This window comes from Gorilla gorilla, chromosome 23 (assembly GCF_029281585.2).
Source record: "Gorilla gorilla gorilla isolate KB3781 chromosome 23, NHGRI_mGorGor1-v2.1_pri, whole genome shotgun sequence".
NCBI lineage: Eukaryota > Metazoa > Chordata > Mammalia > Primates > Hominidae > Gorilla > Gorilla gorilla.
Window position 1 is genome coordinate 30,208,350 of NC_086018.1, and position 13,618 is coordinate 30,221,967.

General features: G+C 49.1%; 1 protein-coding gene and 1 pseudogene across 2 annotated transcripts; one reads left to right on the top strand and one right to left on the bottom strand.

Moving 5' to 3' along the window:
• Positions 1-293: 293 nt before the first annotated feature.
• Positions 294-13,324, bottom strand: RFPL2 (ret finger protein like 2). Of its 2 annotated transcripts, none has more exons than XM_055374316.2 (5): positions 12,488-13,324; positions 12,177-12,397; positions 4,189-4,334; positions 2,772-3,062; positions 294-1,212 (listed from the first exon to the last, which is right to left on the bottom strand). In XM_055374316.2, exons 2-5 carry the CDS (start codon positions 12,293-12,295, stop codon positions 599-601), a joined length of 1,170 nt encoding a protein of 389 aa, XP_055230291.1. In that variant the 5' UTR covers positions 12,296-12,397; positions 12,488-13,324; the 3' UTR covers positions 294-598. The 2 variants fall into 2 exon arrangements, with proteins under 2 accessions (XP_055230291.1, XP_055230292.1); XM_055374317.2 differs by lacking the exon at positions 12,488-13,324 and adding an exon at positions 5,948-6,061 and having other exon boundaries at positions 12,177-12,372.
• LOC115931968 (immunoglobulin lambda constant 3-like) lies at positions 9,064-10,073 on the top strand (annotated as a pseudogene).
• Positions 13,325-13,618: the final 294 nt, after the last annotated feature.

Genomic DNA, 13,618 nt, shown 5'->3' on the forward strand with positions numbered 1-13,618 from the left:
ACACGCACACACGTATACACACACACTCACACTTCTACTATGAATAAAATATATTGCACTCCTATCATTTAGAAAATCATATAATCCAGCTGGGTGCAGTGGCTCATGCCTGTAATCCCAGCACTTTGGGAGGCTGACGCGGGTGAATCATGAGGTAAAGAGTTCAAGACCAGCCTGGCCAACATGGTGAAACCCTGTCTCTACTAAAAATACAAAAAATTAGCTGAGGTTGATGGTGGGTACCTGTAATCCCAGCTACTCAGGAGGCTGAGGAAAGAAAGTCACATAATCCATTAGGTGATATTCCAATGTTTATTTAACTCATAACTTCTATAATACATTAATTTGAACTTGCAGAAATAAAAAATAAAGCATTTGGAAATTGATCCCAGAATACAGGACATTTCTATAGGAAACAAGATGTGAACCATAGGACTCAATGAGTTTGATGGTGGCAATAATTAATACTTAGGACTCTATAATCTAATCAAATTAGATTAAGTACAATCAAGAAATGTCCCATATTTTTCTCCCGTGACTTTGTATAATGCTTTTACCAAGTAGAGCGTTCCTAAGTCTACCCACCCAAGTAATTTTCTTACCCTGTTTTTTGTTTTTTTGCCGTGGGGGTTTGTTTGGCCTCCCCAGGATGGACTGGAACATCAGTAGTCCCTGAGTTCATCAAAGGACAGATGCTCAAGACACCCTGATCACCATTAGGTGGAATTGAAGGAGCCAAAAATGGGCGCAGTGGCTCCTCAGCAGAGACGCTCCTGAATGTATAGACATGGGAACCACCTTCAGCATCAAAAAAGGAAACGTTCTGCATGCCCATATCCAGAAAAATCCCCACTCGCTGTAACTTGCGGTCTACGAAGAGGAAAGTCAGCGGCACCGTGCTGGCAGAGAGGTGACCTCCATCCCTCAAACTCACAGTCCAGAATCCAAGCTCTGTGGTCAGCTGGATCCTCCCTTTGCGGTGAACAGATTCTCTGCAGACTCCCAGGTCCCATTCTGCGCTTGTTCCCACGTCCACCTCCCAGTAGTGGCGGCCACAGGTAAAGCGAGGGGAGCCCAGGACGCAAACGGACACGTCAAATCTCTCGGCAAGGTCTTGCCGATTCTGTCTGATGCGCCCACTTCGGACGCTCCTGAGGTCGTCAGAAATGAGGAGGAAGTTGTTGGCTGTGTCGGCATCCAAGGTCATATCCACTGTGAAAAGGAAAAATAGTTGCTCAGCAAATGGACAGAAGCCAACCCTATGCCTCTCTTCTACTTCAAAGGCCCAAATATCTCTTGACTTTAGTTTCTTTAATTCTCTTCTTCCCCCAAAATCCAAACTTCATGAGGTAACTTCCCTGACTAGTTCAAATTCTCATAGGTATGCTTTGTGGCAATACCTGACTCTTACTCACAGTAGCAATTCTTATTTTACTTTACGTCACGTGTTTGCTTCATTGAACTTTTCTTCATTTAGAGTGGAGGGTCTCTGAAGGCAGACACCATGCCCCCCTTTCTACCACCGTGATGTGTGAACAAGTAAATGATAATTAAGACAATGCAAGTGGTCAATATCAAATATGTTTCTGCTTCCACCTTGTATTGCTCAACTCAGTATATAGAGCATGATTCCAGGCCTTTGTTTTGCATGTTTGTAAACAAATTAATCGTGTACAGTTCTGACAGCAGATGGAATATCTCTGCAGCTGACAATGTGATGACAGAGGAAGGAGGCAATGTGATCTGGCCTAGAGAAAATTAATTGTCCAGAACATTCTGAAAAAAAAAATCTTCAAGTCAAAACTGAAGAACATATGATCCTTCAAGTCAAAAAACTGATACGATCACCAATATAGGTTTTATAGATCACAGTAAGACTTGAGGAGATTGATTGCTGTTTGATGGTGAATTAGGGAATGAAATGAATGGACATGGATAAGGAAGGAGGAAGAGGGTTCCAAACATGACTTGGGCAGGGTGAATCTGTCCTCCATATTTCAGCAGAGAGACAGTCAGGTATGGGTAGGTGGAAGAGTAGAGATCGTAGGTGTCAGGGCAGAAGCTACCAGTGTCGGGGACATCATAGGGGCCCACCACCATTTATAGGTGTAATTCTTTGCCCAGGCTGACCATAACTTCTTCATGTAAATGTCCCTTTTCCCCAGAGTTATGGAGAGTGATAGTATTTTCTGTAGCCAGGACCCCTGTTGAAGCCCATGGCGCATGGATGAGGAGACCAATATCTGCAACTCTCCCCACTCACAGAAACAAACACCATAGATGCTCCATTCCCAACTCTTCCCAACCCTGGGGTGAGGTTGTTTGTACAATGGGTGCCAATATTCACTGTGCATTAGAATTACCAGGCCCATCTTAATGTCAGATTCATGGGAACCTTTGCTAGAGAGAAATTCAAATTCAGTTGCTCTATGTTTTTGCTACTCAGCAAAGTCCCCAAGCCAGCGGGATCAATCCTGAGACTTCCCAGTGCAGCATCTGCATTTTAACAAGATCCCCAGGTAATCTGAGCACACTAAGTTTAGAGAATCCCTTGTCTAACCCATGACATAGACGTCGGGTTTTTGTTTGTTTTTGTTTTTGACATCACCAGGTGATTCTATGTGTTGTCAGGGTTGAGAATGTGATGATGAAGCATCTCAATTTTAGGTGCCAGACAGCAGCTAATCCCCATGTGGAATGAGGGGCCAACTGCACAAATGATTTTTCCTGGTCTGGTCTTGGGAAGCGGGCAGGGTATACAGATGCCTTACCTTGGAACTTCCGCATCCTTGGGTTCATCTGTAGAATCTTCTTCAGCTTGGGCTCCAGTTCCTTGATGTGGGAAGCCAGCCTCTCTAGCTGCCGATTGGGCCTGATTTTGTTCTTCCGAGAGACCACGGAACAGCAACAGCAAAGCAGATCCTCCCCATGGGGCTCCTTCTGCAGTGAATTGATGCACTTGAGGCAGACGGCGCATCCACACTCCAGGGACATTGGTTTTTCCAGATAGTCTGAGCAGACGGGACAGCTGCTTGCTTCTTGGAAGAGTGCAGCCATGTCCACTGCCAGGGGAAAAGTGCACAAGGGAAGAAAATTTCCGTGAGGTGAAAGCCTGCTAGTTGTGACAAGTGACAACCTTTTCATGCATAGAGGTATTGTGTCCCAGCTTTGTCACTTCTAGAATAAGACCATGAGTACAAACACTCAAGCACATCCCCCCACCCCCCGTCTTCAGAGATTTGAAGTTCTATTGGGAAAGTCACGAATCATCACTGTGCTCTGAGCTGAGGTGGAGGAAGGGTCCATTCTCCTGGTGACCCAGCAGCTGAGCCTGAGCCAGTGACGTGGCAGCACCCATGTGAGGAACAGCGAGCTGGGGTCATTTCACCTCCTCCTAGGGGAACTCCAGCAAGAGACTGATTGATGAACATAAGAATTAGGGGCTGGGAGGCCGGGCGTGGTGGCTCAGGCCTATAATCCCAGCACTTTGGGAGGCCAAGGTGGGTGGATCATCTGAGGTCGTCAAAAGTTCAAGACCAGCCTGACCAACATGGGGAAACCCCATCTCTACTGAAAATACAAAAGAATTAGCCAGGCGTGGTGGCAGACGCCTGTAATCCCAGATACTTGGGAGGCTGAAGCAGGAGAATCACTTGAACCTGGGAGGCAGAGGTTGCAGTGAGCCGAGATCCTGCCATTGCACTCCGGCCTGGGCAACAGAGTGAGACACCATCTCAAAAAAAAGAGGGGCTGGATGCAGTAGCTCACATCTGTAATCCCAGCATTTTGGGAGGCCAAGGCAGGAAGATCCCTTAAACCGAGGAGTTTGAGACCAGTCTGGGCAACACAGGAAGACCCCGTCTCTACAAATAATACAAAAATTAGCAGAGAGCAGAGATCACGCCAGGTCACTCCAACCTGGACAACAGAGTTAAGACCCTGTCTCACCAAAAAAAAAAAAAAATTACATCCTTCTCCAGCCTTGGAAATGAATACCAAATTGACTGCCACCACTCTTACACTCCTAGACTGGGGATCCAGGGTGACTGGTTTCCAACTCTGAGGCAGCACTCAGATGGCGTTTGTTGAATTCATTAATTACGCATTTCTCTCATTCATCCCCCCACGTCATAACCCCCATTTCTAGGCATCTAACGAGGAAAAACACACACACAGGCATGGGCTCACCTCTTCTGCTGGAAGCTCCTCTGTCCTCCAGCTGCTTCCACTGGGCGCTCAGGTCTTGTGGGGAAGGGGCACATGAGGGCCTTTTATTTGTGAGATTCCCACCTCCCAGTGGGTCACGCCCTTCCACACCCTCTAACCTGATGAGGCTTTGATTTAATTATAACAGGGAATTAGGTTTTTACTGGTGATATATCTCCAGTTAATTATAACTTCAGTAAATCCTTCATCCTGACAGTGTATTTTTCTTTCATATGAAGGTAAGATTAAATTGCCTTTATATTAAATTAGGCTTAATGTACTAACTTCAAAAGCTTATTTTAGAGATGTTTCCATCAGTTGTCAGTAAAGATAATTCCTGTAATATGTTGTAGGCTTCAAGCTTTGCTTGGAATCCTAAAGTATTAAGTATGATTGGATTTGCAATTTTACAAAATGGTTTAAATTCATATACATCAGACTCAAAGGTAATAAGGGCAGGCATTCCATTGAGGAAATTCTAGGTACTTTTTATTTGTTTCCACTGGTTTATTTCCGGTTTTGAAAAAATTTCATAATTCATAGGAAAAAATTAGATAATTACTATTTTGACAAATGACCATTAAGCTTCTTGGACCTTGAGTACTTCACAGAGTGTTAAGATAAAAGTCACAATTTAAAAAAAAAAGATGATTTTCTTGTGAAACCTGTGTTTTCAAATAAAAATTGTTACCCGTGAAGTGAGTTGTGCTTTCTTCCATTTGAATCAACTCCGAATCTTTTCGTCTTCGTGCCTTTCTGTGTAGTGGGATCTTTACTGCTTTGTTTTCAAATTTCAAATAATTTGAATATAATCTTATGATTTTCCCTATCCCTTTGGCACATATTAAAGGAATTTTCTCTTTTTGCATAATTAAAAATAAAGACCTAATTTTGGTCAGCTTTAAATATGATTCCTCATGGGATTAGAGGACTCTGAGACACTCAGGTCTTGTTTTGCTTTACTTTTTTTTCCTCTTTACTTTCAGTTGACATGTAATAATTGTACTTATTTATGGCACACAGTAATATTTTGATACATGCATGTGTAATAATCAAGTCAGGATAATTAGCACACTCTAAACATTTCTTTCTTTTCTTTTTTCTTTTTTTTGAGACAGTGTCTTGCTCTGTCAGCCAGGCTGGAGTGCAGTGGCACAAACTTGGCCCACTGCAACATCCGGCTCCTGGGCTCAAGCAATTCTCCTGCCTCAGCCTCCTGAGTAGCTGGGATTACAGGCATGTGCCACCATGCCTGGCTAATTTTTTTTTTTTTTTTTTTTTTTTTTTAAGTAGAGACGGGGTTTCACCATTTTGTCCAGGCTGGTCTTGAACTCCTGACTTCAGGTAACCCGCCCGCCTTGGCCTCCCAAAGTGCTGGGATTACAGGTGTGAGCCACCGCGCCCGGCCAACATTTATTATTTCTTTGTGATGGGAGCCTTCAGAATCCTCTTAACTTTCTGAAAATATGCAATCATGTATAAGTGACCATATTTACCCCACAGTTGTGCTAGAGCCCATTTCTCCCATCTAGCTGTAATTTTATATCCAATTACCGACCTCTCCCCAAGCTCCCCTCCCTCTTACCCTTCCCAGCCTCCACTAAAGCCCATTTCTCCCATCTAGCTGTAATTCTGTATCCAATAACCAACCTCTCCCCAAGCTCCCCTGCCCTTTACCCTCCCAGCCTCTATACCCACAATTCTATGCTCTGCTTCTGTGAGCTCAGCATTTTTCTTTTACCTCCCATATAGGAGTGAGAACATGCGGTATTTATCTTTCTGGACCTGATTTATTTTGCTTAACATAATGTCCTCCAGGCTGAGACTCAGGTCTTGACCCAGAGAACTGATGAATCTGCAGGTATCATGGAAATGGCCAGGTTAGTGATTAATTTGTACTTAATTCATAAAATAACAGCTTTGTTTTCAAATTTCAAATAACTTGAATATAATCTATTTCCCTCTCCTAAAGTGTATCACATATTAAATGAAGATTTTTTTCTTTGTATATATATTTTTAAAAGACCTACATTAAGTTCTATTAAAAAATAATGTACAGTGGGATGAGATCACTCCTCGGGATTCAGTGTCTGAGCAAGAAAACAAGGCTTGGGAGACAGTGTGTAGGGAGCCAGATTAACTTTACGTGATTGGAATGAATTGGATCCGGTCATAAAGCAGTGATTTGGGGTTTGCTCTTTGCTGGATTCTGGGTCACTCCACATCCACATGTAAAGACAGAGTCCAGTCCTGGTGTATCCTCTGTGTGAGAAAAACTTTCTCCCAAAACCAGGCTGGATACAATGTAAAGAGTGTGAGAATGACTTATGAAAAGAACCAAATTCACAAGATGATCCTTTCAGCTGCTCCAGGGAAGAAGGAACAGACAGCAAGATAGATTTGCAGAAGAGATGTGATGTCAATGAGACAGCAGCATAGTGCAGGGTGAGGCAGCCAGGGCACAGAGAGCCAGCAAAAGCCACTTGGACAGGTGTGGGAGGGACACGGAGCCACAGCCCGTAAAACCCAAAGGACAACTGTAACAATACTTTTTAGTATTTAAAAGGCAATTTCTTATTAATCTACTTAATTGACATTCATGGTTTGAGATGTTCCATATTTTTCTGCTGTAACTTTGTTCCATTATCTTGTACCAAGCAGAAAAGTTTCTAGCATTGGGCATAAAGTAACTGTCTAAATAGTTTTGTGGCTAAAAGTTTATTTGCCCTGCTCAGGAGAAACTATAGGTTTGTCAATGCCCAGATTAATCACAGGACAGATACTCAGGAAGTCTTGGTCATAGATAATTGAATCTGCAAAAGCCAAAAATGGGCACAGTGGCTCTGCAGCAGAAATCTTAGTGAATGTAAAGGTATGAGTCCCATCATTAATGTTATAAAAGGAAATCATTCTCATACACATATCCAGGAAAATGCCTACCCTGCATAGCCCGGGACTCACCCAGAGGCTGGTTAAAGGCACAATGCTGGCTGCAAAGAGCTTTTCTTTCCTCACACCCACAGTCCAGAAGCCAAGTTCTTTTTTTTTTCTTTTTTTTTACTTTATTTTTTTTTTATTATTATACTTTAAATTCTAGGGTGCATGTGCACAACATGTAGGTTTGTTACATACGTATATGTGTGCCATATGCTGCACCCGTTAACTCATCATTTACAATGCTATCCCTCCCCTGTCCCCCCATCCCATGACAGGCCCTGGTGTGTGATGTTCCCCACCCTGTGTCCAAGTGTTCTCATTGTTCAAATCCCACCTATGAGTGAGAACATGCAGTGTTTGGTTTTCTGTCCTTGCGCTGGTTTGCTCAGAATGATGGTTTCTAACTTCACCCATGTCCCTACAAAGGACATGAACTCATCCTTTTTTATGGCTGCATAGTATTCCATGGTGCATATGTACCACATTTTCTTAATCCAGTCTATCATTGATGGACTTTTGGGTTGGAAGTGGGATTTAGAGATCACACTCCAGCTGCTACTCACACAGTCCTTTTGAGTCAGACACTCCAAACACACCCAAAATGGACATGAGACCCTGAGAGGGTGATAGGGGCTTGCTTCCAACTTCTCCCTGGAGGTTGAGGCTGGACTTTCTTACTAGTACCTGGCAAGACCCATCCCAAACTAAGACAACACCAGGGAGGATGGAAGGGAGACCCCTGGAGTTGTGGTTGTGGTCAGATTGGACCTTCCCATGGCTGCTGACTCTGGGCCAAGCTGCCCCTTCTCTGGGGCATTGGGGACACCTGAGGATGCCTCCCTGCTCTTGCTTCGTGATCACACCAAGAGATCAGGGTTACAACAACCCTATAGTGTAGAGAATCCCTGTCCCTTTCCATGCCCCTTCCCTCCTTAGGGAAGCAAATGCCCTCCAAGGAGCTCCTTCCCCCTATTCCTGGGCCACAGTCAAAGGGAAAACCTGATCCAGACACAAACTTCCTTGGCCTCTGCATTTCCAGATGTCCTGTCATTGCATGCATGGGGTCAGCTGTCCCATCTCAGCTTGAGAAGGGCAGGCAGGTATGTGCGGACTCTCTGCTGAGCAAATGCCCACCGGGGTCAGTGGTTTGGCTTTCCTGAATCACGGCTGCAAGTGGGGGCTGGGGAGGGGGGCGTAGGGGGTCCTAGGGAGTAGATTTTCTATGAGCCTGTGTCACAGTGTGGGGTATTTCATGGAGGACCCGGCTGACTGTCCTAGGTGAGTCTCTTCTTCCCTCTCCTTCCCTGCTCTCCCGAAGGTACCGAGAAATTTTCTATTTTTCTTCTTTTCTGTATCTCATGTTGGCTTGTGGTGAAGCTTTCTCCAGGGAGAAAGACCCTGGAGGAGCCCGGGCCCTGAGCAAAGACCTCTCCCCTCCCTGTTCAGATCCCTGCCTCAGTGGGTCACCGTGACCCCTTCACCTCTGACCTCAGAGGTACGGCACTTGGCCGGGTGACCTACGCGGTTGTTCATCTGTCTGTCCATCTGTCTGTCAGGGCCAGGTTGCTTCCCTAAAACTTGCTCTGTTCCGTCCTCCCCCGTCTGGGCTTCTGTCTGCCTAATGAGCTGTATGCAGGGGAAACTGAGGCCTCATCCCATGGAGAAGAGAGAATGAGAGGCTTGAGGGAGTGACCACCTGCAAGACTTTGGAAGGACCTGGAACCCTCAAAGCCGAGACTGGGGAAGAAAAATCAGAGTCTCAGGGTCTAGTCCTTTGGGCTGTGGGACTCCAGATCCAGGCTAGGAACAAGGTAGGAGGTGCAGGGCCCTCTCCAGGTTTCCGTGGGCTCCCAAGGAGAGAGCTCTGTGCTGGCCTGGGACTCAGGAAGACCAGTCAGGAGAGAGGGGAAGGCTGTGGACATGAAGCAGCCGGGCAAAGGGTCACAGAAGGACATGCTGTTCGTGGAGGTGGATGCTGAGTCTCTGTGGGAGGCACCCCTAGAACCAAGAACTCCTGAATTCAAATCTGACAGGCAGATCCCAAGGCAGAAAAACTGTAGATAAGACCTAAACACAGAGGGTCTCTAACCGGACTCCACAGACAGAGAACCCTGGACAGACAGTGGGACTTGGGTGAGCAAAGGCCCTGACCCCAATGCAGAGGCTCAGGAGAGACCGATCTGGGAACAAACAGAGCCGCTAGGTGACAGACTCACTCTCTCCCAACCCAGAGCAGCTGTGTCAGGTGAGAAAAGTCCCCAGACTGAATTCAACAGGAGGCTCACAGAGCTCAGAGAACACAGCCAGAACCGGACTGCGTCAGGATGATGCGTGGCAGGCAGCGGCAGGCGGTTGAGGGTCTGTTGTCTGTACAAAAGCCCAGGGCCTAGAAAGGTTTTCTGAACAGGTGATGGGCAGGAGACAGGCTCAGAGGTTCCCTGAATGACAGAGATTTGTTTTAGGAACACTGTGTGACACCCTTCTGAGACACTGTGGACCATGTCTGAGGGGTCCTGCACTGGCACTGAGGGGGCCTGACCCCTCTTCATACACTGAGGTCAGGGGCTCCCAGGTACACAACAGGATTCTGACCTCCTGCCCCTCGCCCACCCCACAGGCCAGCCCAAGGCCACCCCCTCGGTCACTCTGTTCCCGTCCTTCTCTGAGGAGCTCCAAGCCAAAACACACTGCTGTGTCTCATGAGTGGCTTCTACCCGGGAGCTGTGACGGTGGCCTGGAAGGCAAACAGCACCCCTGTCACCCAGGGTATGGAAGTCACCAAGGCCTCCAAACAGAGCAACAAGTACACAGCCAGAAGCGACCTGAGCCTGACACCCGATCAATGGAGGTCCCGCAGCAGCTACAGCTGCCGGGTCACACACAAAGAGAGCACTGTGGAGAAGACAGTGGCCCCTGAAAAATGTTCTTAGGCCCCTGATCCTCGCCCCACCCATGGGGGCTTGGAGCTGCAGGATCCCAGAGCAGGGATCCCCTCCCACCCCAAATCATCCAGCCCTTCTCCCTGCACCCAGTAAACCCTTAATAAATATCCTCACTGTCAATCAGAAATCCTGCTCCCTCTCTTCATTTCTTAGCTAACATATAATTTGACACTCACCCTGGGTTCTCAGTGTGTGTAAGGGGGGATTCCTGGCACCCAGTGGGTTAGTAGCCCAGGGGGAGAGGCTCCCAGACTCCCAGGGGTGTCTCCTGGGGAAACAGGCCAGGCCAGGCATTTGGTCATTGAACACCTCTCTCTCCATTCTCTCTCCTCTCCTCTTCCTCCTTGCAGCTTGGCCCCCAATTGCTGCCTCCTTCCTGGATGAAGCTGTCCCTGGCTGAACCTTCAGATGCACCCTCTGTCCCTACCCTGGTCAAGACCGTCTACCCACCCACCACGGCCTCTGTTTCTATAGTCTTGAAATCCTACTCTTGGCCTGGTGCTCCCCTGCCCCTGACCCCTGGAATGCCCTCTTTTCTCTCTGCCCAGCTCCCCAGCCCTGAGAGCCGGGCTGTCCAGGACACTGTAGCACCGTCAAATTCACGAGGTCTCACGTTTGGGGCCCGTCTCGATTCTTCACCTTACAGCAGGTTCAGAGGCGTAAAAAAAATTGGGAGGAAGTCTGGACGGAAACACACACAAAAGGCCGGCAGGTGGCTCAGGATGCTTGTGAAAGATAGTATCTGAGCTCCGCAGGAAGCAGTGCAAGGAGGGTAATAGGTGTTCCCTTATTTCTTTTTTTTTTTTTTTTTTTTTGAGACAGTCTCACACTGTCACCCAGGCTGGAGTGAAGTGGTGCAATCTCGGCTCACTGCAAGCTCCGCCTTCCAGGTTCACGCCATTCTCCTGCCTCAGCCTCCTGAGTAGCTGGGACTACAGGTGCCCACCACCACGCCTGGCTAACTTTTTTTGTATTTTTAGTAGAGACGGGGTTTCACCATATTAGCCAGGATGGTCTTGATCTCCTGACCTCGTGATCTGCCTGCCTTGGCCTCCCAAAGTGCTGGGATTACAGGTGTGAGCCACTGTGCCTGACCAGTGTTCCCTTATTTCTATGAGAATATGCAAAGCATTTGGTCAAGGAGAGTTGGTTTTCTCAATGTTGAAGCCAGGCATGTTTTCACAACTAAAAGCGAGGACCTGTCTTAACCAAGGCCTCATTATTGATGGGATTTGGTCTCTGACACATGCACAGGTGACCTGTGTCTGTAAGTGCACCTACAGCTGCCTGGCAGCTCTAGGACATGGCGATTCTCTCAGGTACTTGGCACAGAAAGTCACTGGCCTTCTTTGGAGGACGCATCATTTATAGAAACACTTCTTTATTGGATCCTGGGTCTCGGGTGGAAAACCAGGTCCCACATCAGAACTTTCTCTGTGAGGCTCCCAGGTTCTGGGGCTCCAGCTGCTCTCTGAGAGGAAGGTGTGGAGACAGAGAACATAGCCCAGCCCCACCCAGCCCCTCTTGCATTGTCCCTGCTCTGTAGGGAGTAAGAAAACCGGGGGCACCAGCAGCAGCAGGCCTGTGTCACTGTAGGTGGGGCCAGGGAGGGGCCGAGGGGCATCCTGGGTGAGTCTCTCCCATGGCTCCTGTTTGACTTGCCCATGGCCACTGTCACAAATGACCCCTAATTTAGTGGCTTAAAATAACACACATTTATTCTCTCCCAGGTATGGAAGTCAGAAGTCCAAAATGAGGCCTGAGCTGCTAAGATCAGGGTGCCAGCAGGGCCGGGCTCCTTCCGGGGGCTCTGAGACAAATCCATTTCCAGAACTTTTCCAGCTTCTAGAGGACGCCCCCGGCTCCTGGCCCTTTCTTCTAACTACAAAGCCAGAGCTCAGCATCTTCAGATTTCTCTCCTGATCTTCTCTCCCCCCACTTTCTGTCTTCCTCTCCCTGGATTCCTCTCTCCTTCTCTCTCCCTCCATCCCCACATCTCCTCCTCTCACTGTGACCCTCCTCCTGCCTTCCTCTTTCCCTTATAAAGACCCCACCCTGGAGCCATGCGGAAAACCCAGAATTGTCTCTCACCTCAGGCTCCTTATCACCATCATGTCTGCAAAGTCCCAGTGGCCACACAGTACAGCACATAGACAGATCCTGGATTGGGACACTGCAGTCTCTGGGAAGCCTAATTCAGCCACCTCCATCGGAGGCAAATCATGGTGCCACAGGCTCTAGCCTCCAGCATGTGGCATGTAGCTCCTCCTTCTCAGGGCACTGGGCATCCGGGCAGACAAAGCCAGAAAAACCTAGAACAGGATGCAGAGTGGTAACATTAGAGCGCACCTTGTCATGCTGGCCACTGGGTGGCAGGGGCCGGTTTCAGCGAAGGTACTCACACCCACACTTCAAAGTCCAGCCTCTCCTTTTAGCGCAAGCTGGCCAGGAACTGCGGCCTGGAGTGGGGACTGCAGACACCACAGTGCCCGGGCTTCCCACTCCACAGGAACAGCTGCACCCAGCCTGGCTGCACTCCTCGGGAAGCAGGAGCAGCAGAAACTCAACCCCAGCCAGCCCTCCCCACCCAAGTGCCGGTTCCCGTTCCTGATGCCTCCTCCACCCACAGGGCCCTGTAGCCTCCTGGTGTCCACTACTGCGTGTCCGGGGGTCCCAGGCGGTCTCTGCAACACAGAGCAAGAGGAGGCGGGTCGAGGAAGCACCACGGGGCTGGGACCCCTGCCGCGCTCAGGAAACGCTGTGCGCCCGCCGCACGTGAACAAGAACAGGAGGAAGTGGCCGGGAAGAGGAGGACCGCTCCTCTCTTGGAGACCACCGCTGTCACTGACACCTCCACCGCCCGCCACCGGCAGTGCAGTCCCAGATGGCGCCCCTAACTCGTCCGTGCCTAGTACATGCAGCACCCAATGGCGCTGGCAGCCTGCCCCCTGCCACGGGCAGCGCAGCCCGGGATAACTCCCCAAACCCGCTCTGTGCTGTGGGCAGTGCAGCCACGGATACCGCCCTCAACCAGCCCCTCGCCACAGGAAATGACTCCCGGGATAGCGCCCCAAATCAGCCCCCAGCCTCGGGCAGTGACGCCTGGAGTAGGTCACCCAACCCAACTCCTGCGCGGGCAGTGCAGCACCAGATAGCGCCCCTAAAACGCCCCCCGCCACCGGCGGTGTAGCCCAGGATAGAGCCGCCAACCCGGTACTCGCCGCGGCAGTGTAGCGATAGGGCACCCAATCTGCCACCCACCGCCGGCAGTGCAACCCCAGATAGCGCACCGAACTCACTCCCTGCCGGGCAGTGCAACCCCACATAGCATCCAACCCGCCTCCCCACCCAGCCACTGGCAGTCCGTACCCGATAATGCCCCATACACGCTCCTGGCTGTGGGCAGTGCAGCCCATGGGTAGCGCCCCCAACCAGACCCCAGCCATGGGCAGTGATGCCTCGGATAACACACCCAACAAGTTCCCCACCATGGGCACTGATGTCCCAGGTAGCGCCCCCAACCCTTGCCCCTC